The sequence below is a fragment of the Drosophila yakuba genome, chromosome 2R (genome assembly GCF_016746365.2).
Source record: "Drosophila yakuba strain Tai18E2 chromosome 2R, Prin_Dyak_Tai18E2_2.1, whole genome shotgun sequence".
NCBI classification, from domain to species: Eukaryota; Metazoa; Arthropoda; class Insecta; order Diptera; family Drosophilidae; genus Drosophila; species Drosophila yakuba.
This window is the reverse complement of record NC_052528.2, coordinates 6,982,902-7,006,883: the sequence shown is the minus strand read 5'-3', so window position 1 is coordinate 7,006,883 and position 23,982 is coordinate 6,982,902. Positions and strand designations below refer to the sequence as shown.

Below are 23,982 nucleotides of genomic sequence, written 5' to 3'. Positions count from 1 at the left end.
AATTTCCCAATTTGAGTAGAAAGCTATACTCAAATTTTGTTGAAATCAAACTTTGCGGTAATTTAAAAAATCCGCGCAATATAATAGCGATTAGCAACACTAGCATTGTAAATGTTTGCAACACTTTTTTTTTTCTCTGCGATAGTTGAGACTTTCAATTATGTATTCAATATCAGTGCCTTTCGTACACTAATCGATATCAGCAGTCATCGATATGTGCACTAAACAAACAAACATGTAATTAAAATTAATTAAAATACATATAGTTCATGTACCCCAAACACAAAACTTAGTGGTCCACCGACATGAGTGTGTTCCCAAGATACCCAAACACCAGGCTAGTCCTGTAGCATTAATTTTACCGATTGTGCTTCTTGTGCGGACTTTTGCAATGCTGAACGAGGATCGGGATTCGTCGGAAGAAGCAAATGGATCGTGCCCCGCCTGGAAATTCCGCTGCAGCGTGGCCAGGTGCCCCTACAGGACGAATAGACCCTTCAACCTGTCGCGTCATGAGGAGTCCCACGCCGGAATTACAGAACCCAAGCTGTACGGATGTCCCGTTTGCATCTACAGCACCGACAAGGCGTCGAATCTGAAACGACATGTGTCCCTCAAGCATCCTGCATCCAAGAAGGGGTTGCCGGATACGCCGCACCAGCATCGCAATGTCAAGATGCAATGCCAGGTGATGGGCTGCAGATACGAAACAAATCGCCCCTACGACCTTAAGCGCCACCTGATGGTGCATAACAATCCGGAGAAGAGCCACAGGACATTTAAATGCTCCCTTTGCACGTACAGCTCCGACAGAAAGGCTAATCTCAAGCGGCACCACGAGCTACGTCACTCGGGCATAGAGGAGGCCGTACAAACTGCGGAGGAACTGCGCCAAGAGATGCTGCTGGAGAAGCAAATGCTGAAGCAGAAGGTGCAAAAGCTGAAGGATCAGCAGTTGAAACAACGGCACACCAAGCAACAGATGCTGGAGGACCAAATTATTGAAGTACCTATGCTGAAAAAGCAGGTGGAGCACGGAAACATCCCTTTGCCGGCAAAGAACAAGATACTGCCAGTACTGCCAAAAGCAAAAGAAGCCATCCTTAGCAGTGTGATAGAGAAACATGTCAAAAATGAACACGAGGAAGAAAATGAGGAATATGTTTACGAGGAACTGCAGGAGGAGCAGCCACCCATCATCACCATTTGCAAACCGCAGATTATCCATGGAGACATCAGCGATAAGCACGTCATCGTAAGCTTTGCTATATATGTAGATGTGAATTTCGAGCTTCAATTCTTTTCTATTCTCTTCAGGCTGTCAATGTTAATGGCCAGCTGCGATGGTTCCAGGCAATAGATCCGCCGCCAGGAGCTCCAACAAAACTAGACATGCCCATGAGGAACCCTTCAATTTCCGCCCAGCAGCAAATGGATGAATTGGACGATGAGTTGGCCCTGTCCCTTGCCGAGGAAGATCACCAGGATGAATTTCTCGAGCGAATGCTGAGCGAAGAGAAACCACACGAAGGAAAACAGTCCCCGCCGCCAGAACTGACTTGGAGTTGGAGTACTCCGGACGTAAGAGAAAACTGAACGAAAACTCACTTTTTCTAACAAGGTTTTTATCACTAAAGGCTGTACATCACATTAGTCCCACAGTTGAAGACAAGGAGGAACTTAGAACTGACGATGCAGATACAGATTTTCCAGATTGGTGGGATGATGGCAAGTACACGAAGATGCACAAGAACCAAATATTTGCGAATCACTCGAAGAAACCGTCGCAGGCAAATGTGCAGCGCATCCTGCGCATAATCTATGATGTTTATTACAAGCCCTTCAAGGAAGATCGCAAACAGTTTGAGGCATTTCAAATTAAGGACTCCTGGCTGTCAGCGACTCGAATGACTCGCATGCAGATAGTCAAGGACATGTACTCTAAACAGGGCACGTGAAGTCAAACTCGATGGAAACCTTTTCAAAAATTAAATTGTACAGTTTATTATTTAAAGTGTATAGTAAACGAATTAAGGAAAAGTACTTTAGCACCAGAAAAAAACCACTAACAATAAGTCCAAAAAAAAGTATAAGTATAAATAGATATAGATTGATAAATCATTAGTCATAAGTTGATAAACATCAGAAATATATTTAGGAATTGTAAATTAAAAATAATGTTATTCGATAAATTGCGTGTTGAAAATTTCAACAATACGATCGCACAAAATAATATATTGTATTGTCGGAAAAAAATCAATTTAAAAAAAATAATAGTATATATCTTTAAATATGACGAACTACAATTTTGAATAAACCTGTGTCAAACTGCAATCACAAGTTTCTTGTGATTTGTGATTTTAGACGATCGATATTACGGATCCGAAACGGAAAAACATCGGTATCAGGAAAATTTGCTGGAAAAATCGATAGCTTGGAATGTGTGCATCGAGTTTTGTTCCAGCCCTATCGCAAAGTAATGTATATTTCAGCAGCGTTCGCAGAAATTTTTGCATTTTAATTACTTTGACTGTGAATAAGGGTATGATCACTGTTATTAAGTGTGTTGCATAGCAGTGAATTACAGCAGTTTGAAATTCCACATAGAGAACGCGAAATTGGTGCAGAAGTAGCCACAAAAGCAAAACACGCAGGCCGGATTAGACGCTGCTGGTGAGTTGGAATAGTGATGCATAAATTGTGAATGTATTTATGTTGATCCGTGGGTCTTTACCCTTTGTTTATTTAATGACTTGCTGGCTGGACCCCGCTCCCCCTTCCTCATCCTTTTGTTTGACTTTTTGGCGCAATATTATTCACCTTGACCACACACCGGTGTGCAAAAATTCACCGCACACCGGTATATTGAAATTCACCACAGTCCTAATGATTCTATGAGGTTTTTGTGCTTAATGGCGACTGGCCACACTGAGACTTTAAAAAGAATTCGCTAAAGATCGCAGTTTTTTTTTGACAGTTTAACTGTTCAATTGTTTGTGTTGGAAGGTTTTGGATTTGTATTTTTGCTTGGTGAGTTTTAGGTTAGGTCTGATGTAAGAAAATTAACAAATGAATTTCGCTTAAAGAGCACGCACAATCATGGCCTGGGTCCCCAATTCGCAGTTCGAGGATGATCTGGTCGCCATGGAGCCGGATTTCAATTTTGTTCATGGTCAGCTGGCCTACGAAATCAAGAAGCAAGAGGAGTTTTGCCCCCGACCCAAGAGCACATACGAATATTTAAAGTATCGGGAAAAGAGGAATTCCAAGCTCGAAAATCTACACGAAAGCGCAGGCGGAAAGAGTCGTGAAATTCGGGATAGCCTTCAGCTAATGGAGAAAATCCAGAAGATAGCGGGCACAAGGCCGCTGAGTGAGCACGCCACAATGGCAGATTGGGAGGATGACAGCACAAAGGAACTGGAGGCGATAGCCATGATGCGACACTTCGGAATGATGTCCATGGCGGAAGACTCGCTGCCCGTTGTCCCCGATATTAAACCTCTAGAAGGACCCATTTACATTATAAGAAATGGCCGGAAGCAATTTCCCCTCATCACAGACCCCGAATTCTTCAGACCACGCAAGGTTCCCCGTCCGAAGAATCCCAGTCCTAGTGGATCCTATCACACTGCCAAAAGTACACTCAGTCCCATCAGTCTTTATGGATCTGCCAGGTCCTATTCGGGCAGCAGCCAGGAAGAGGGTGAGATCAAGGAGTTCAAGCCGGAGAAATACCGCGAAATACCTTACCAACCGCTAGAAGAGAGTTTCGACTTGAACGTGGAACCGCCATTCCCCACTGAGGCGCTTCCTAGCCAGTTTGGAAACCCAATCAGCCAGAAAGAAGGTCGCCGGCAAAACGGAGCTACTAAACCAAAGCAATAACGTACCAAAGAAGTTTCTTTTAAAGTAATGCGTTTATCAGAATCAAAAGAGCAAACACTATATATAAGCTTCTTGCTCATTTTTTTTAGTTTTGTTTCATGAGTTATTAAATTTATGAAAATACACGGCTTAAATGTCTTTTAAAAACCCGAATTTAAATTACACTTTATCGACATTTGTACAAGTGTGTAGTTAGTTGCCAAATTCAATCTGAAATTTTAGAAATACAAAGCAAGAAACTGGATATCAAAGGGTAAACAAAATATTTATTTATTTTTACAAATTTAATTAGAAAGGAAGGTATAAGTGCTAAACTCAAATAGTTAGGCCTCGAATAAAATATATTCTTAAATTAAATTCTTTAATAGAAATTAATTATTGCACATGAATATTTGCCAAATGATTTAGTAATAATTCCATAAGTAGAAATGTAGTCTGAAAATTATAGTTTTGGTAGAACAAATGTGTTAAAATATATAATTATCGGTAAAGTCACTCGCAGTATTAAAGCTAAGCAACACAACTTATTCAATACACTTCATAAGAGGTATGAAAATCTTTAATGATTTGTAAGAAATAATTTTTAAATATCAGATTTTTATGGGGTGTGGTTTAATAACACACGCCGGACGTCTCTTCCAACAGCTATTTTTCTGCATATAGGGCAAATATTCGACTGCTGCAAGTGGGTTCGGATGCACATTTCCCCAAAAAGGTGACCACATTTGAGCGAAACCAGGCGGTGATAGTTATTCGCTTCCCAAGGAAACAGGCATATGCTGCACCTATTCTCCAAGGCAATCTTCTCTAGCTGCTTTGTTAAAATCTTGTTGGCTTGCAACTGTTCGTGCAATAGTTGCTGTTTGTCCATCTCCTCTTCCAGTTTGTTATTTATCTCGTCTTCCTCCTGGCGAAGTTTATCCAAATCCTCGATTGTGATTTTTAGCTTCGCCAGTTGCTTGTCCTTTTGCTCACCAGTTTTTCTTTCCTCTAAGAGCTCCTCAACGAGTTCCATCTTTAACATCCTCTTCAACGAGCGAATCCCAGCCCTTCTTTTGAACATATTGTAGCAAAAGAAATTGTTAAAAAGAAGTATAGGATGAACACAATTTTAAGATAAGCAGTATTAAAACACAAACATATTCGCAGTGAGTGTTTAAAAGTGGACTGCCTAGATTGACTATTGTTACAAGTGCACGCCCGTTTCTACATGTTTAATTTTTAAAGTTGATATTTGTCAAGGCATTTCTCAATATTCATTTTGATGGATATTTAATTTACTCATTTAATTTAGAGAAATATTTTATTTTATATTTTTAAGTCGATTTCGTGCAACGTTAAAATTAGTGTTTGGCAACATTATTCAACACTACAAAGGGACTGCTGTCAAAAATGATTGTTTCTGATATCTCAAACAAAACTAGTGTGTAACATTTTCAAATATTATTTCACATTGAAAAGGCGATGGATAAAAAAGATATTACAAAGATGTTAAAAAAAAAACTCATAACTGAAATTAATAAGGAGAGAAAACAGAACCAGCTAAAGGACGAAATTATCCGGGATAAACTCGAGTTTAAAAAGCGTGTGCCTGATCTGCGACGCCAACTGGACATAGAGAAGACCAAAACGAAGGCGTTGCGACTGAAGCTATCGGCGCAGGACACGGATGCGAATGCTGAAGAGAAGTTCAAGCTGTCTTTGAAACTACAGAAGATCGCCAAAGAAAACAAGTGCTACATCTGCCACTTGAAGTATGAGGTTACTGGAGGACATCGCCCAGTTTCCATCAAGTGCGGTCACCTTTTCGGTGAGAATTGCATCCTTGCTCACTTGGATTGTAACAATCAATGCCCCATCTGTAAATCACTGACTGACACTATGGACATTCGCTTCATTATAGCAGGCCAAAATTTGTGCACGGCTGAATTAATGGAATGAACATATTAATATTAAGTGCTTTAAGTTGGATACAACAAAAAAAAATGCAAGCAAAAGAGAAAGTAGCAATTTAAGTAATTTGCGAGCACTAATGAATATGGTCAATTATAATTTTTATGGGATGCTTATGTAACAAACGCAACTCGTTAAATGATTAAATCCTCATAATCGTGTTCTCAATTTTCATTCAATTTCCCTAATTCAATCCGTGGATGATTTGAACATGTTGCAAGCGTATTGAAAGTGGAGTGAGCCTGATAATTCCTTAATCAATAAACCCCCTTCTCTATACATACATACATATATGTATGTATGTTACTGTTCTTGTGTTGGGAACTATTATTAATTTGGCAAAACCGACGCGCCAATCAATTAAGCCTAATAATCTGTCCCAGAGCTGCTGAAATAACATTGAGAAATTGGCTCACAGCACGTAACAAATTAGGGGGAGTTAAATAGGTAGTGGCCAATAAGAAGGGGAAGTGAACAGGGTCCATCCTGTAAAGCTCCATGAAATAATGAAATTAAATTATTTTAATACTACATATATTCCTACAAACGTATTTTTTTAATAAATAATATATTTTTTTAGCGTATTTATTTATTTAGACCAAGCTCCTTTTCTGACTAATCAAATCAGACTTTATCTTACTGGCTAAATTAGCGAACTTGCTGTATTTGGGCGGTGGGAGTTGTCTGTCTCCTTTTTGTGGCGCCTGCTGCTCTCCCAATCTTGTTTATTTTTTGTTGCTTGCAGCTTCTCTTCTCGCCTGAGAGTGTGAACTCCCGTACACACACTGAAGAACGTTTTTAGTTCCGTGGCAACCGCGTGCGTCTTTTGTTTCCTTTTTCTTCTCTTGCGATTTTCTTTATTTTATTCCCTTTTTTCCCTTGCCGGGGTTGTCAAGCAGAAGTTTTTGTTGTTATTAGTGGTGAAATGGATGCTGAAGTTGTGTTTTATGCATAGGTCTCTTGCTTTTTTTGTTGTTACGCAGTTCTACATAAATATACAAAGAAGCCTATGTATGTATGTCGTACATAAATAAATATGGATGTTGTCAGCGAAAAGTAGACAATCTGAAAGGGGGCGGTGGGAACAGGGGAAGGGGTAGGCTCTATATATGTACATACATATAGCCGTTAACAAGTCTGGAGTCGCGGTTTTATTCGATGAGCGAAAGACGAGGCAAAATCAAAAATAAAGAAGCAATTCGACAAATGGCGCAAGCTATTAAAATAAATATGTACATGTATGTGCAAGCACTTTTTTCGGGTGGACCTGAATGTTCAAATCCAAATATCAGTTAAAGTGCATCAAAAATAAATACATTTTTAACAATTGTTAGATTTGTGCAGACATAAAAAATTCAGTTTAAAATCAGATCATTTTTGGTCATAAATAATAGGTTGACTTGAGATGGTCCGTTTTAGTTTCTATAGGCACACAACACTCTTATGAAAGTTTAGCTTTGTTTATACCTTAAGCGCATTCAACCGTCTTTAATTTTTGTACATACCCCCAATCCAATTTCAAAGTATCAAATTTCGCTGCATTAGGCACTAAATCCCAATCAGCTTTGTTCACAGGGTCCACTCCAATTCCTACGCACACGAGTTGTGGCGAGAGTTTCTTTATGCGACTTCAACTTAAGCTGAAGCTGACGAAAGGTAAGCAGCGCACGGAAGGGCAACATAAAACTGAAAACATTATCAGGAAATTTCCTAAACTCATACTTAAAAAATAATGGTCCAAATATACATAAATATGTAAAAAAAAGCCTCATATATGTGTTGTTCAATAAAAAACCGAAATTTCTAAATGACTTTATCGAAACCACTGTGCAATGGTCGATAGCAGCGAGATCTAAAGAAAAGGAGCAACAGCCCTCGCCGGTAGCCGGCTTTCAGCCTCTGCTGCGCTGCCACGGGCAGATCTCCCAGTTTTGCACTGTGGAGTTAAATCAACGGGAAAAAATTTCAAGCTTTATAAAATTTTTTGCAGTCTCAGAACATTTTAATATCTTTTTAATGATAATTTTTTAAATAAAACTTGACAACTTTAAGTTCTAATATTTTCTTTTTTTTTTCATTCAATCCCCAAATCCATAAAAGTTTGTTAGAAAAAACATGATTGTAAGATATATGTACATATCAAAAAATTTTTGTCAAGGACCGAAATAATTATACTAAACGTAAAATTGTACAAATTTGTTTTTGAATATCTTTCGATGAACATAAGATATAGCTTAACTTGAAAATGTTCGTTGTAGTTTTTTTTTTTTTTTTTGCGGTAAAATAAAACTGAAAGTACGCATCATTGCATTCCACTGTGCACTGCTGAACTTGAGCGAGAGAGCAAGTTGAACTTGCCAGATGCTGTGGGAAAGAGGAAGCGAGAGGAGCTCTCCACCACTACCACCGACATCCTCCAGCTCCAACCCCTTCCCGCCTCTCGTTTTTGGCGCGCGCAAGCGTAAGCTCTCCCTGCTCTCGCGTTCTCTCCTGCGCTCTCTGGAAGTTTCGAGCCTCTTTTGAGGCTTTTCGTTTAGTCGAACCTAGGCGGCAGTTTGATTTCAACTCTCAGACAGGACGAAGCGGCTGCCACAGGATATGACTGGGAAACTATAGTGAAAACCCACGCCGCTTCGTAATAGTAAATTAATAGTAGTACACCTACTACTGCAGTAGTAGGCGGCGCTTTACAATCGAATCGCAAGGAAGACAATGGAGACGGAACGAGGGAAACGAACGAAGAAAGAGTGCAAGGACCACGAGGCTGTTTCATTAAAATTGGGATACAGACAAAACGTGGCTCGCAGGATACCGGATACGTCTGTGTGCGTGTGTGTGCCGCATCCATTCAGGAGGCTACAACGAAAAAGGACGGCACACAGTTTTCAGTGGTGACTTTCTCGACAAAATCCTAAAAAAGGACAAAACGGTTCGGTTCCTTTCTGGTTTCTCGGCTTTCGGTCTCGGGGTAGTTCCTTAGTCTTTCAGAGGAACAAGATGAGAAGAAAGAAGAAGCCGTTCAAGAAACCGCTTCGCAAAATTTCCGCGCTATTTCGTTGAAAATCGGCAAAAATAGTGCGGAAATCCGGAAAAAATGTAAGAAACAATTATTATTAAACTACTATTTATTAAATCTTAAGGCAATCGGAAATAATATAGTTGTGGCAATTGATTGTATATCTCTAAAAACATAAAGTTCAGACAAGTGACACATTTTCCAGACTGAGTCTAATATCAAATAAGGAAAAAAATAGTATCAGTGAAATTCAACTTAATATGACTTATTTGTAAATATGAATTTTTTGAAATTACATAGGAATATATAATATTCATTTAAACGGATTTAGTTGAATCAGCTTATTTTTTTCGGGCATCACAACTTGGAATTAAAATCGTATTAATTTGGTTTACACTTGTGAAAAGTGTGAAAACTAAAGTAACCATCTGAAATATGCTCTAATTAACTTTTAATGATTCATATTTTGTTTAGTCTGCATAGACAAATGCAAGTTATCTTAAAAGAAGTACTTAAAAACCACAACAAATTGCACACGCGGCATTTAATTTATATTTTTACAGCCGCTCTTTGGGTTTTTCCCCTCCCATTTATTTTATTTTTGTGCAAGGCCCGCGAAATAAAAAGGAAAATCTCGAGGTTAGCGGCGGAGTCAAGAGAAAAGCAACAAACAAAAAATAAATGAAAATAAAAAACGACAGAAAAAACTGGCATCGCTGGTCTGGCCACTTGTCCGTCTGTCTGCCAGCCTGTTAAGTCCGTCCTTTTCTCCCACTGTACCGGTGTATTGGTGTGTATCTGTGTGGCTCGTTTTTATGGCCATGCAATATCTTTTTTCATTTCTGGCTTTCCTGTTCGCAGCCTCCATCTTCTGCGGACGCTTCTTCTTCTCTTGCAGCTTGTGCTTCATGTACAGGGCGCAAAAAATAAGATGGGAAAAAAAGCGAATGTTCAAATTGAAATACTTTACAAAACTCGTATTTGCTTAGCCTTATCGGCCCCGCACAGATACAAACGCACACACAGACACCTCAGCGAGTCTCTGTCCTGGTAACGATGCTATATTGCTTCCCCGCTGTTGCCAAGAGCCTTCAAGTTTTCAAGTCTGGTCTCTGAGATCCGTGGTCTTTTGAGCGCCTGTAACCGGTAGATAAAATGCAGAAGGAAAAAACTGACTCCTGTGGCATCTGCATAATCAGAAAGCTATCAATAATGCAGGGCATCCTCTGCTGCAATTAGTGGGCTATATCATTCATCGCAAACGAGACAGATCATAATGCTCTAAAATGACGATTGGAGCGTGCCTTCTGTTCTGATTTGAAGACAAATCTCAAGATAACACTTAGAGTAAATGAAATTTTATATAAATTTATATATATTTAGAAGCACATTGTCTTTCCATTTTATTTTATTAATATGCTTCCATTTTTTTTTTGGTCTAAATAATTAACTAAAAATAACTTCAAATTTATCTACAACTGCAAAATGGGACTGCTTATACCAGTAAACATGTATTTTAAACATGCATTTTGGATAAGCATATTAAATTCAATACTCAACGCCATATAAGCGTCAACGAACTCGTGGTCTTAAAGTCTCTGTCAAATCATAAAAGAACATTCATAAATTTGTTTACGGCAATCCATTTCCGCAAATCCACGCTTGCGTTCTTCCCCTTTCTAAGCCCCAGTCACTCCTGATCTGGGCTTACTGGAGGAAACTAAATCCCCTGTTAGAAATCGCAGCTAATGGCATGGAGTAGCCATTAACCAACGTCATTACAGGGTTTTCTGGCATCAGCCAATAAAGCCAGCTGGCTTGACCATGGTCTGACTTACTCTTGTGCCCAACTTGAACTCCATACTCCTTGCTCCAGACTGGAGGTGACTTACCCACAATGTCATTAATTTCACTCGTTGCCGGTTTTCAGTCTGCTCCTTTGCGAGCCCCAGCAGACGACTAGTTTTTAGTTCGCCCCTTCCCTAGTTTATAAGCAGGCACTTGTCCGAGAGTACACTGATAAAAAGAAGTAATTTAAAGAAAAACAAGTCTTTTAACAAATAAGTCATTTTATTACTTTGATACTTTCAAGCTAATCATACTTTCAAGCTTAGTAAACATGGATTTTGATCAATATAATTACACCATAATACCAAATAACTGTGAAATCAAAAAGGTTGCCCCCACACAATTTTCCACTTTTTAGTTAGTTTTTCTACCTGACTCCCTTTCAAACCTTTGCCATCCGGCCATAAAAATGGCGGAGTGTAACTAAATGTGAGATTGTGTTGGCAACAAAGACACGCTCCAATCTCCACCCACTAGCCTTTTTCTCCCACTTACCACTCTCAACCCCTTCGCTTTTCAGACTGCAGTGTGTGCGCTTCGTTTGACTCTTTAATTTTATTTGATTTTTACCCCGTAACTTGTTTGTTTAGGATACCATTTTTTTAAGATCCTTTCCAGCTGGCTGTTTCTTACAGCTCAGTTGCTTATTTCTGTAAACTTCGTTATCTCGGAATTGTTTAGTCCCTCGAACTTTAACACATTTAATTAAATAAAGCTAATCCACACTGCTTACAGGGAAGGACATTTATCTGATCGGACTTCATGGGCTAAGAAATTCATTTAAAAAGATGTTCGTATTTTAATTTTGTTTGCTTTTCTTTGCTGATAAAAAGGGGCACAAAAAACACAATGAAAGGCCAGACTTATGTTTTATGGTTGTTTGTTAAACAAGTTCGTATCATTTATAAAACAGTGCGTGACAGGTGACAATTTTTAAATGATTTGGGTTCAACCGTAGGGAATAACTTTTAACTTCAGGGTTGGTAGGTTTTCCGTCAATGCTGGCAATATAAAATATTTATTGTATATAGTTCAAGCAGATTAGATTAAAAAGTGTAAAGATTTTCTGAAAACAAAAAACAAAGTATATTTCTTTAAAGATTTATAAAAGTATTTTCAACAAGAAGTCGTTCTAGTTTGGGCATAAGAAACACACACCAAGAATATTTTTCAAAATTTGTAAAATTTCCACAAAGCAAAGTTTAAGTAAGAGATACTCCTAAAACTAATTTGCGTTCTTTTCCTCTTTCTGGTCTCTATATAGTTAAAATTTTTCCCTAACATACTTTTCCAACTTTGATATCTCTAGTTGAACTTTTTTCTGATGCTTCTGTGGAAAGTTTTGTGAAAACTTGTCAAAGTTTTTAGTGGAGTTTCATTACTCATCCGGTATCATCTGTCCTCCATTTTCCTTTGCCTACGTTTCCTCCTCTCCTTCCATTAGGCTGCCCATCACTTTTGAGGTTTTATCCTTGGGCTGTCAACACGTGCTTTGACACGCCCCTTTAAGCGTCCTTCTGGTATTTTTGTACTACTTTTTAGTCAAATGTAACACATGTTAAATCATGTCTTTCCTTTCGTACCAAGCAATATAAATAATTTACCATAGATATATTTTACACGTTCATATTTCTTTAATGTTCTTGTGAGAGACTTACATTTAATGTAATAACACAGATCATTTTACAGCGTTTTCTTTAAATATTTGATGCAAAGTATTATTTTCCATGTAGAAAATGATAATACACTCAAATCCCTATAGGAATAAACAAGAAAAGTTAACTGTAGTTAGCCATTGCGTATCTTATCATAATACCGCATTTCAATTTGCATGACAATCGAAGCTCATTGCGAATGCAAAAACGACTTCTTCAAACTTTTCAATTATTTAAACATTTTTATGTGAGAAAAGGTATCGCTAAGAAGCTCCTCAAATGGCGGACATCTAAAAATAGCCCAAGGAAAAAGAAAGGAAACCCGCAAATACACACACCCATGCGAATAAGAAGGAAAAAATTCCACTCTGTTGAATGTACAAATACACACGCGTAAAAATGTTAATAGTTGCCTGTTGAACAAGTAAAAGCAACAGCATACTCTTACGCTCTTTCTCTCTCTCTGTGAAGCGCAAGCTCGGGGTCCCACAGCAGCGGTCATTAGAATAGAGCTAGTCATGCGTAACGACTACGTCATGTTTTTGCGAGAGTTGGGGGTTTCAAAGGCAAGAAATTGCTAAAGGGGAGAGCTTTTTAGGTAGGCAAGGAAAAATAAGAAAGGAAGGGGCTTGCGCTCTTATCTCTTCCCCTTCCCCTTCCAACTCATCCTTCAAACACCCACACAGTCTTAAGGCCAGCATTGGGTACATACATTTGTACCTACGCAAAATGTACACCTAACAGCACAGTGGGCAGAATGGGGAAATATTAAGTCCATCTTATGACACTTTTCTTGAGTCTGCGATCTTTGTGTTAAATAGAAGTATATACGTACAATATACAGTATTTGTTAAATCACTTAACATTTTTATGCTAGTAAAATATTTTTCAAAAATATACGTCCACGGTGCTTTCCAAAACGAGTACTCTTTTTTGTTCCTCACTCAACTTCATGTCCTTCGCTTCTATTGCTATTTTCCTGTTTATTTTTTTTACCGCGAAATCGGCAAGCGGCTGCGCAAAACGAAGGACCCGAAAATCAAGAGCCGAACGGACAGCCGAAGAGGCGAACGAACGAACCATGACCATGCCAAAGGATGAAATATTAACGGCATCAAAGCGAAGCGGCACCAAAAAGTAGTTCCCAATTGGCCCTCATGTACTCTCTTTTCTCTCTCGCTTCTCTACACCACGAAAGTTCAAACCCAGCATCCCCATGTGCTTTTCGTTCAGCTGGAGTGTGTGTGTTTGCAAGTAACTGTGAATGACACCGCGGAACGTTGTGGAATCGTGGAACACAAATTAGAAAAGTTTAACGCTTTTCTTTGTTTGTTATTGTTGTCTGCAAATTTCCACTTCATCCCTATACATACATAAACGTATATTTACATACATATATGTTTTTATGTAAACTTACCGCTAATCCCGGTGTTTGTTTTTCTTATTTTTCAGATATGCACGAGGTGGCGAAAGCTGAGCGAGAATCGGGCGGCAGATGACAAGGACAACGCCACGCACATGGCGGCAAGGCTACAACAAGGATACAGGATACGGCCAACCGGATATTAAACCATCAACACTAGCCAGCACGGAAAAACAAAACTAAGGCATAACTGCAAGCGTGGTTTTCTGTTGGTTGCACAAGGCAGGACACCATGGCTGCGACGCTGACGGAAGCGGGAACAGGTCCTGCGGGCACCAGGGAGTTCGTCGAGGGTTGGACTTTGGCCCAAACTCTGGGCGAAGGTGCCTACGGCGAGTGAGTTCCTCTGAATTAATTACAAATTCCATCACAGACCATAAGTCCATACAAGACTGGGAAATCCTAAAGAAAATTCTATCCATAAATCAATTCTCTCAAAAAGGGCTCTTATATCGACATCATTATAAGCTTTACAAAGATGCTAAAAATTTCTTTATAAGCTTCATAGGGTTCTTAAAGGCTTTAAATTACACATGGCATTGATATGCAGTGAATTTTATTTTATGATTCAAATTCGCAAGACCGTGTGTTTTGATGTGCGTCTGTGTGTGTTTGTTTGTGTGTGTGGGAGTCAATAAACCGGATATTCTGCAGAGCAGCACGAAAAAGAAGGACTTAGTAAAACGCACTTTTCCGGCGTATTCGCTGTATACATTCATCCCGAAAGCACCCGCTGCGCTTCCCCTTTTTTAAGGGACTCCTTAGTGCGCATGTCCCCGGTGTCCGGGTCCGGGTCCGGGGAATTTGAGGAATACGGGAGTACGACTAACGACAGACAGCGCACTCAATGCACCCGGACGGAGAGCAGTCATTACACAGACACCAGTGTTGCAGCTGCAGTTGCAGCTCGTCCTGCAGTCGTCGTATATCCTTTACTAATCCCCAAACTATATCCGATATTTGGATGCAGGGTAAAGCTGCTAATCAACCGGCAGACGGGCGAAGCTGTGGCCATGAAAATGGTGGATCTAAAAAAACATCCGGATGCAGCGAACTCGGTGCGGAAGGAAGTCTGCATACAGAAGATGCTCCAGGACACGCATATTCTCCGATTTTTCGGCAAACGTTCGCAGGGCAGCGTGGAGTACATATTCTTGGAATACGCCGCCGGTGGGGAATTATTCGATCGAATAGGTGAGTTCGAATTAAATTTATATAAGCATAATTTTAGTCTAGATGATAAGGTGCCAAATCACTACGACTTAGTCTTTTGTAGGCATATTCCCATATTCGAGGGAGAAAAGGTAGTGCAACGAATTTAGGGAACTTACCGACTACAATTAATTTTAATTTTTTTGAAATTAGAGCTTTTATTACATACAAATTTGATTTAACGTTTTTTTACGGTGGCTAACTAAAACAGCCCCAATTGTGTCCGTGTCGGCACCAACTAAGCTTTTTATCAAAGCAAGCGCCTCTTCAAGGAGCTACTTAAAGTTTGTTGGCCACTCAACTTGCTGTAAGCCGCTATCCGGCATGAAAGTTGTCCACCACAAGAATTCAATAAATAAAATGATCCCTCAAAGCGTGCTTTAAAATAGTTAAGTATATGGCAAACGATTATAAGATAAAATGATAAAAGCAAGCCACTTTAAATTGGATAAGTCTGTCCAGTAAAATACTTGACTTACGTACATATGTACGCTTAAGAACGTTGTCCTTTGTACGTAAACACGTTGCCTATCAGCTTTTTATTCCGAATATGATTGGATAAGGATGCTCCTGTTTAAGGTTCATTACTATTCCCGCCTCCGTGCTGGCATGCCACATCCCAAACTCATCCAAGTCGGAAATAAAATAGGTGGAGCCGGCGGTTTGGCGCAGATGCCACATAGTCATATAGACGTCGGCCAGACGGGGCTAATATGCCAATATGCGACGCGATGCGATGCGAGCACTGGCAGACGACGGACAAACAAACCGACAGCACAAACGCTGTCAGCGTGCTACGGTTTCGTTGTACTTTTGTGGGTCCAACTTGAAGTTCGTCCTGCCATCCGGTGAATCGAAGTGGAACACTCACACTCACACTCACATTCACACACACACACACACACACAGATATCTGCAGCAGCGGGAGCGACAAATCAGACTGACAAGATACGTATCTTGATTACGCCAGCTTTCTGTCTCTTTTCCAATGACAATTTGCCAAATGCATGGGCGGGGGGAAATGGAAAAAGGGAAATGGGAAATGGACAAGTAGGTGGGACAGGAGGTGCCAAGCTCGTGGCATTTTCATAAATATTAACAGCTTGGCAAAAGATCAGCAGAAGAGCAGCGAGTATGGAAACGAAGAGAGATTGCCCCTAATGGAAGTGGCGTCCTTGCATTGATTGCCACCTCTCATCCTGGGTCCACCCCCGATTTCGCCTATTCCCAATCACCATCATCATCATTTTGCTCCGCCCTCTCCGCAGGGGATGTTGCATGGGGAGCTGGTGTAATAATCAATGTGGCAGCCATATTTAGTCCCTGGTTGCTAAGCCATTTTTAATGATATTTAGAGATGTTGCGAACTCTGAGTGATGGGCAATGGGAAACTAATGGATTTAAATGTTTATCAATAAACATGGTGTCTTTATTGTTCGATTCATATTGAACCTAGTGGGCAAATTGTTTAGTTTAGCCAACGAAGTGTGTTTTTTTCTATTTAACACCAATTAACATCCTGTCAGATAAAATAGCAGGAAATAATATATGATAAAGGCTGACAGATATTTTACTGTACATCGAATTTATTGTGATGACAGCTGAATGGGTCAGTTATGGGCAGTCAATTAAACGGAGTCCATTATGGCATTTCATTACCTTTTATATTTTACTACTGTATGTACATTCCTATACATTGAGATACCGGTTAGTTCGATTACGAATCTTGTACTTGTGTTGCATCACAGTCTATTTTAAATTTACTCAAAGAAGGTAAAATTGTTTGGTTTAACTAAAAGTCTGTGAAGGGAAAGCATTGAAGTGCACGACCACTTCCATCGCCAATCATGCAGCCACTCACGAAATCAGATGATCATTGCATATCACGCCTGCATCTCTGCTTTCGATTTTAGCGGTCTAGCGCCTGTTGGTTTGGCAACAAAACATCCTTTTCCCAGCCAGGATAGGAAATTGGTAAGGGAAGAGGAGCTCGTGGGAGAGCGTTAGAGGGGGAGTCGAGTGCAATGAATGGCTGCCATAAATAGGTCCAATATGCAAATGAAACATAATGGAAATGCACACATGCAACCAGATGTCCTCGACTACAAACGTGCGTGTGTGCGAGAGTTTAATTGTCTGTTTGCACAGAAACGCATTCATTAAGCTTATACGCCAAATGGCGAGATGAAAAGCAGAGTCCTCAGAGGGTGGGAGAAATGGGGGCTTATATATTATAGATTCGCAACCGATTTGGCCACTCACTCAATCGGAGATGGGGTCCGACATAAATTATGCTTCAATTACAAATGAAATTTTCGAGTAATTTCCCTCATTTCCATTGTCCTGCACAATTTTCACCGCTTGGGTGGGAATACTTCTCTTCCACTCAGTAAAATGCATTTAATTATGCTAAAATGTTACTGACGTCCAGCCATTTTATTGCTTTCATATTATTTTCTCGGCATAAGGTATGCAAATTTATACTTTTTCAGTTCGACGTTTATATTTGCTGTACTCGAGCTTAAAGTCAGTCAATATTTCGTTTTATTCTTTAACACATAAGCATGCGGAAACTGGAAAAAAAACTGTGAGTTCAAAAATACTTTCGTCAAAAAGTGCTGAGTGTTAAATTCTCAAAAGAAATCAGTTTAGCATTCTTAACCTTTAATTTGGTAAATAAATTAAAATTAATTAATTGATGGTTTTCCTGAGTGCATGAGGCACTCGCCTTGGTTTAATTTTACCTATGGCCAAAGAGTTGTGCAAATGGCGCCAACATGCCACATGATAAATGAATTGCAAACAATGGGCTCCATGGAATAAGGGGCTCACAGATTGGGGCTGGGCTTATAGACATGGGCGTGGGACACCTGCCCAACTTTATCTTCTGCACAATCAACATTTAAGGTTTTACAATGTGAGAGTGAAGAGAAAGAAATAGTAACATGGAAAAATGTGTGAGAAAACTCCACAGAAACTAAAGCCGCTAAAATAATTACTTCAGCTTTTGCCCCTCGTTACTTTCGTTCGAAAGTTTATTGCTCTTATATCCCTTTTTCACGATTATTTAAAGCCTTTATTCGGTAATGAGAAATATATTTTTTGTATAAATGTTTATATTATTGTTTTCTTTTAATTATCCGAATGTTCCTTTGGAAGAAATATATAGTAAGGAAGTATGATTTTAAGCAAATTAAAATCGAAATCACATATCACATTATTATAAAAAGCAAAAAGGACGATTATGTTTCGATATATGATGTATATGATATAGAAGAGTAATGCAAGAGTATATGAATATATTCTGTTTCGAACCTTTCTGTTTCACCTTTTTTAAAAAGTTTCACTCCACAAGCATAAAATTTATTCAATCAAAATGGCAAATTGCATCATCTCGATGCAAATTTCATAAACATAATACAGCTTCCCTATTCACCTTTGAACTGTTCCGACCAAAGTGAAAGAGTCAAGAGCAGACACAAGAGGGTTAAAGGTAAAATCGATGAAAGGCGGATGGATGGTGGGGCAAATGAGATGATGGTGTTTGATATCGCTTGCAGGATGCGGCTGCCTTTGACAGTCAATCAGGTGAAAGGCATAGGAAATACAATCTGTCTGGCTAATGGTAACCCCAGGCGATAGCCTCCTCTTCTATTGTTTATCCTTTCGTCTGACTATTTTGATGCACTTCCGAGTGAAACTCTTACGCCGAAGTGGCTGGCATGCTATGAGAATTAGTATTAGTTGCGAGTGCAGAACAAAACTATCTCTATGAGAACGAGCTATTTTAATTCTTCTCAAGGTCTTGGATATTCCAACTTGCATAGGTTCAATGTACCATAGTGACTCCAAGACGAAGTGGCGTTTTGAATGTTGTCTACATAAACAACAGGTAAACCTGACATCTAAGCAAACATTTTGACAATGTTTACGCTCCGGCCTTGATTAAAATTGCATAAAAATGTTGATTGTACTGCGGCTGTCTCATCCTGACACTTTTGCTGTTCCGTGAAAGTAGCTGCAACCGACTAAGCTCATAAATCCTTTTTACACACGCATATCAGAATGCATTGCATTTGTTTTTCACCTTTCCTCCAAACAGACCTGTTCTGGTTGGTTTTGGGCGGCTGCACATTTTTCCCATATTCGAAGAGTTCAGTTCCGCTGGAAAATACCTATAAAGAAAATACAAATAAATATATGCATAAGGGCGCGTATTGTTCGACGTACCTGTATAAATTGCAGTGCAAAAAGTGTCGAAAATTGTAATTCAATTTCTGCGAAATGTTTTTTTTTAAATTTTGATCTGACATTCCTCAATTGTATGCCGCATACACGCTGTTTTAAAAGCTTTATTTGTTTGTTTGTTCTTTTGCAGAGCCCGATGTGGGAATGCCGCAGCATGAGGCTCAGAGGTATTTTACACAGCTGTTGTCCGGACTCAATTATCTGCATCAGCGTGGGATCGCTCATCGGGACCTGAAGCCGGAAAATCTGCTGCTCGATGAGCATGACAACGTGAAAATATCGGACTTTGGCATGGCTACTATGTTTAGGTATTAGATACAACACTATATAATAATTTCAACTGAAACTCAAACGCAAAGGGATCCTACAAAATATTTTAAACTTGCGATTAGAAATACCACAGCATTAGAAGGTCAGAAGCTATACAAATATTTAAAATTAAATCAGCTCTACGTGGGGACGTACAAAATCCATTAACTATGGCTAACCGGTAGTGAAAAGTTTTTCTGCACTAAATTTACCTACAAGGAGAATAGTTAATTGAAAGCATTGTGGGCACAGCATCCAAACAAAACATGCCTCTGGTGGTTTTAGTTTTCAACTAAGCGAAAACTAATTCAAGTCGGTTAGCCAGCCTGTATTAGAGAGTTTAAAATAGTTGTAAGAAGAAGAACAAGTCAGCAATTATAGGTTTACTACCAAACTTAATGTAAATCACTTAATCTACATAGAAAAGCGTATCTGATTTTGCTGAGTATTCAGCTTTATCGTTTAAAGGAACAATGTTTTCTTACTCAAAATTCATTAATTAGATAGACAGAATGGGAGAATCAGCTTGTATTGATTATACAAAATTAAACTAATTGATATTTTATATTAAGCTGATTAACCATTATCCATATATTATTAAACGTCATTTTATTTTGAACCTTATTTCTTGTTAGTGACTTAGTCGATTTTTTAGGGGATTGTTTTTATTTATTGAATATTTATTTAGTTGCTAAAAGTTGTGTATATTTTTCCCAGTGTTATCGACTGACGCCAACACTTATTCTCGATTCTTTATGCTCTCTCTCCCCTTTTATCTCGCAATACCCGCCGTCTTCGATCTGGTTGTGTTCACGACATTACCATGGATCAGGTGCAAGGGCAAGGAGCGACTGCTGGACAAACGCTGCGGCACCTTGCCGTATGTGGCTCCCGAGGTGCTCCAGAAGGCATATCACGCCCAGCCGGCGGATCTTTGGTCGTGTGGTGTTATATTGGTTACAATGCTGGCGGGTGGTAAGTTTAATTTCGGTGCGAGATTGCTTTACATATGCTCCATTTAATGCATTTTCCGCTTTTTTATTTTGGATTTTTTATGCGTGATTTTTCTGCACTCCCTTATAACAAACAGAAAACAGTGAAAAACAATGCAAGCATCATTTCCAGAGCATCGCCATCGATATAGCCTCGCATTTACGGAATCAATCAGTTCATGCATTATGTACTCGCCCACTTTTTTCGGTTCTTTGCTCACATTTCTCCTCTTGCACTATTTATCATTTTTGCTGTTTCTTTGGTATTCTAGCTGTAGATTGTTTCGCGCACATTGTATATCATCTAAAGCTTTTATACCAAAGCTCCAGCTTAAATTGCTTAACAGCGCACCAACCAAAAACAGCCACAAATACAGGAATGATTAAAAATATCTTTATCACCAGCTTGCAAAGTCAATATATTCTGTGTTTTTCGTGTAATTCGCATGTCCTTGCAAATGCATTCAAATAACGTGGCATATTTTGTTTTACAGAGCTGCCCTGGGATCAGCCTTCCACCAATTGCACGGAGTTTACCAACTGGAGGGATAACGATCACTGGCAAATGCAGACTCCTTGGAGCAAACTGGACACCTTGGCTATTTCGCTGCTTCGCAAGCTTTTGGCCACCAGTCCTGGCACGCGTCTGACCCTGGAGAAAACTCTGGATCACAAATGGTGCAACATGCAGTTTGCTGACAATGGTACGTACTTTGTAGTGCACGATTCGATTAAATCTGTGTATAAATCAGTGAAAAGTTTTAAAGTCCACTCGGTGGCTCAGGTACTTAGTGACTCTCAATGCTTTTGACATTTTGGGGGTCACTCTGTGCCTGTGCTGCCAGTAGGACATAATCCACAAATAAAGTGATTTACATTGGAATAAGTGAATTGAGAGTGTAGCTGCCTTGCCATTGCTTTGGCGCTTTAGCTGTATGATAGATTTATACTACTTCATAAAGCTAGATTACCAAAGCATTGGCTTCTGCAGATCAATCATCAGACAAATTAGGCCATGCTTAGTTTTTATTAATTATTTCATTAATTTTTATATTTGTTTAACTTATCGGTTGCTCTTTTGTTTGCATATTATTTGCTCTTTGGTGATTTTAGCTGTATGGTGTGTTTATGTGTTCCATAGAGCTTTATTACCAAAAACCAAATGGTTTCTGCATTATGCTTGAGTTGATTTTTTTTCATTTTCTAACTTTATTTGTTTTTAATGGTATTAGTATTTAAGATTGTTTCAATTATCGAAATTGTAATGTTTCAACAATGTTTCTCTTTTGTAGAACGTTCCTATGACCTGGTGGACTCGGCGGCTGCTCTGGAGATATGCTCGCCAAAGGCTAAGAGGCAGCGTCTGCAATCGAGTGCCCACTTGAGTAATGGCCTGGATGACTCCATCTCCCGGAACTACTGCTCTCAGCCCATGCCTACGATGCGCAGCGACGATGACTTCAATGTAAGACTGGGCAGTGGTTGCTCCAAAGAGGATGGAGGCAATCGCCAGGCGTTGGCCCAAGAGGCTCGGCTCAGTTACTCATTTTCGCAACCAGCTCTTCTGGATGATCTCCTACTGGCCACCCAGATGAACCAAACGCAGAACGCCTCCCAGAACTATTTCCAGCGTTTGGTGAGGAGAATGACCCGATTCTTTGTGACAACGAGATGGGATGACACTATCAAGCGATTGGTGGGAACCATCGAAAGACTGGGTGGCTATACGTGCAAAGTCGGCGACGACGGAGTGGTCACCATTTCGACTGTCGATCGGAATAAGCTGCGATTGCTTTTCAAGGCGCACATTATAGAGATGGATGGCAAGATTCTTGTGGACTGCCGGCTGTCAAAGGGTTGCGGCTTGGAGTTTAAACGACGCTTTATAAAGATCAAAAACGCTCTGGAGGATATCGTGCTCAAAGGACCCACCACCTGGCCAATAGCGATTGCTACCAATTCGGTGCCTTAGCTCATAGTTTTATTCGACCTATAAAACCTCTCATGTATTTGGTTATATTTACATTTGCCTAGCCTGTAAGAACAACTCATGCATCACATTCGATCAAAATCATATAAACTTCTCAATGTGCTAACTTATTTTTAATTCATTGCATTGTTTACGAGTACGTTATGTATTGCTAAGCGGGCTCTCTTACGATTTTAATTTTGTTGAATTTTAAAGCGAATATCGAGTATTGAAAACTAGTTAGTTTAAATGTTATCGAACAATAAATCTAATGCGATTTTGAGTAAAATTGTTATTTTATTACTTAGATGAGTTTCCAAACCTTAGCTTTATATTAAATAACAATGAGTTGTTGGACCTGCGGGCTTGTTTGATTTTAATTTTCTAAAACTTCCGAATAGTGAATCAAATTGTGAGTTAAGAGAAGATTTAAGCTCTTAAAGGCCCTTTTACTATGTTGAGCACTTGTATGGTCCAACTGCTGTGTGGACGAGCATGTGTCGTCTAAGATGGTATTTTTGTTTGAAGGACCACTGGCAGTGTGAACACTGAAACGGTCGCTCTCCCGTATGAGTCCGGATGTGCTTTGTAAGGTCATATTTGACCCTAAAGGCCTTTGGGCAGTAACAACACTTATGTGTTTTTTCTCGAGTGCCCAGCCGGATGTTTCGCTTGTCCACCGGTGTGGATATCACAGTTTGTGTGTCTTGGTTAGGTGTTTCTCTGGAGAGACAATGGGAACGGTCGCGATCATCGAATTTCCATGTATTACGGGGAAGCACTAGGGAAGCCGAATCATGATCCCCAAAAGCATCCTGACTATGGCAATGGGTTTGACATAAGTCGCCTAAACATATTTCGAACTCTTGAACGTTTTCAGTGGATTGATCAATTTTAACCAAATCAGGGGTTTTTAAAGACTTTTGAAACTTGCATGCATGCTGCGCATCTTCCAGGCAACTTGGACAAATGTGTTCGGGAAGGTAGTCGCCTTTTGAAACTCGATAGCCGGACCACTGGGCAATCATCTCCGGAATCGAAAGTCCAAGTCCAGGTTTTCCATGGAATATATTGACCAGTTCGTCGTGGTTCGCCAGGCAAACTCGACATATCATTTCCATTTCTATAAAAACAATAAATCATGTACATTTGAACTGGCGATAAGTCAATTGAAAATACGTACGATTAATGTAAATGATAAATAAAAATGTTTATTATTAAAGTAAATAAAAGTATAGGGATGAAGCGTTGATTGGTACATCTCAGAAATTTAGGTTTAAAGAATTTTAATCACCCTGTGCCTGATATGTTATTCGTTTGCAAACGCACTGTTATGTTATTACCGTACAATCGGGCAGTTATCGATTATAATTTAATAGAAATTTATAGCAGACACTTTTTAAAATCATAGTATCAGAAGATTACAAAATACAATAAAGCTTGTAAGAAATTAAAAACTATTTCATTTT

The 23,982-nt window shown here is 39.4% G+C and overlaps 6 protein-coding genes and 1 long non-coding RNA gene across 9 annotated transcripts; 4 read left to right on the top strand and 3 right to left on the bottom strand.

Annotated features, from left to right (window-relative positions):
- Positions 1 to 195: 195 nt before the first annotated feature.
- Positions 196 to 2,340, top strand: LOC6529542 (RE1-silencing transcription factor A). Its single transcript, XM_002090504.4, has 3 exons — positions 196 to 1,255; positions 1,318 to 1,581; positions 1,638 to 2,340. Exons 1-3 carry the CDS (start codon positions 392 to 394, stop codon positions 1,956 to 1,958), a joined length of 1,449 nt encoding a protein of 482 aa, XP_002090540.1. The 5' UTR covers positions 196 to 391; the 3' UTR covers positions 1,959 to 2,340.
- A 130-nt stretch (positions 2,341 to 2,470) lies between these two features.
- On the top strand, positions 2,471 to 22,802 carry LOC6529534 (serine/threonine-protein kinase grp). 3 transcript variants are annotated; one of them, XM_039372778.1, is made up of 9 exons: positions 2,471 to 2,542; positions 2,608 to 2,673; positions 7,417 to 7,497; positions 13,813 to 14,119; positions 14,754 to 14,977; positions 19,374 to 19,551; positions 20,385 to 20,527; positions 21,039 to 21,248; positions 21,837 to 22,802. In XM_039372778.1, exons 4-9 carry the CDS (start codon positions 14,016 to 14,018, stop codon positions 22,514 to 22,516), a joined length of 1,539 nt encoding a protein of 512 aa, XP_039228712.1. In that variant the 5' UTR covers positions 2,471 to 2,542; positions 2,608 to 2,673; positions 7,417 to 7,497; positions 13,813 to 14,015; the 3' UTR covers positions 22,517 to 22,802. The 3 variants fall into 3 exon arrangements, with proteins under 3 accessions (XP_039228712.1, XP_015052109.1, XP_002090536.1); XM_015196623.2 differs by lacking the exons at positions 2,471 to 2,542; positions 7,417 to 7,497 and having other exon boundaries at positions 2,610 to 2,673; XM_002090500.4 differs by lacking the exons at positions 2,471 to 2,542; positions 2,608 to 2,673; positions 7,417 to 7,497 and adding an exon at positions 8,415 to 8,937.
- On the top strand, positions 2,542 to 4,132 carry LOC6529541. Its single transcript, XM_002090503.3, has 3 exons — positions 2,542 to 2,673; positions 2,882 to 3,030; positions 3,087 to 4,132. The coding sequence occupies exon 3, from the start codon at positions 3,100 to 3,102 to the stop codon at positions 3,886 to 3,888; it is 789 nt and encodes a 262-aa protein (XP_002090539.1). The 5' UTR covers positions 2,542 to 2,673; positions 2,882 to 3,030; positions 3,087 to 3,099; the 3' UTR covers positions 3,889 to 4,132.
- On the bottom strand, positions 4,430 to 5,100 carry LOC6529540 (E3 ubiquitin-protein ligase RNF8). Its single transcript, XM_002090502.4, has one exon. It carries the CDS (start codon positions 4,949 to 4,951, stop codon positions 4,487 to 4,489), a length of 465 nt encoding a protein of 154 aa, XP_002090538.1. The 5' UTR covers positions 4,952 to 5,100; the 3' UTR covers positions 4,430 to 4,486.
- LOC6529539 (LON peptidase N-terminal domain and RING finger protein 3) lies at positions 5,209 to 6,009 on the top strand. The gene has a single exon (XM_002090501.4). It carries the CDS (start codon positions 5,353 to 5,355, stop codon positions 5,827 to 5,829), a length of 477 nt encoding a protein of 158 aa, XP_002090537.2. The 5' UTR covers positions 5,209 to 5,352; the 3' UTR covers positions 5,830 to 6,009.
- LOC120321123 lies at positions 18,764 to 19,367 on the bottom strand. Its single transcript, XR_005560690.2, has 2 exons — positions 19,226 to 19,367; positions 18,764 to 19,170 (listed from the first exon to the last, which is right to left on the bottom strand). It is a non-coding gene; the product is annotated as an uncharacterized LOC120321123 (long non-coding RNA).
- On the bottom strand, positions 22,504 to 23,900 carry LOC122319552 (zinc finger protein 82 homolog). The gene is made up of 2 exons (XM_043206948.1): positions 23,697 to 23,900; positions 22,504 to 23,636 (listed from the first exon to the last, which is right to left on the bottom strand). Exon 2 carries the CDS (start codon positions 23,632 to 23,634, stop codon positions 22,966 to 22,968), a length of 669 nt encoding a protein of 222 aa, XP_043062883.1. The 5' UTR covers positions 23,635 to 23,636; positions 23,697 to 23,900; the 3' UTR covers positions 22,504 to 22,965.
- Positions 23,901 to 23,982: the final 82 nt, after the last annotated feature.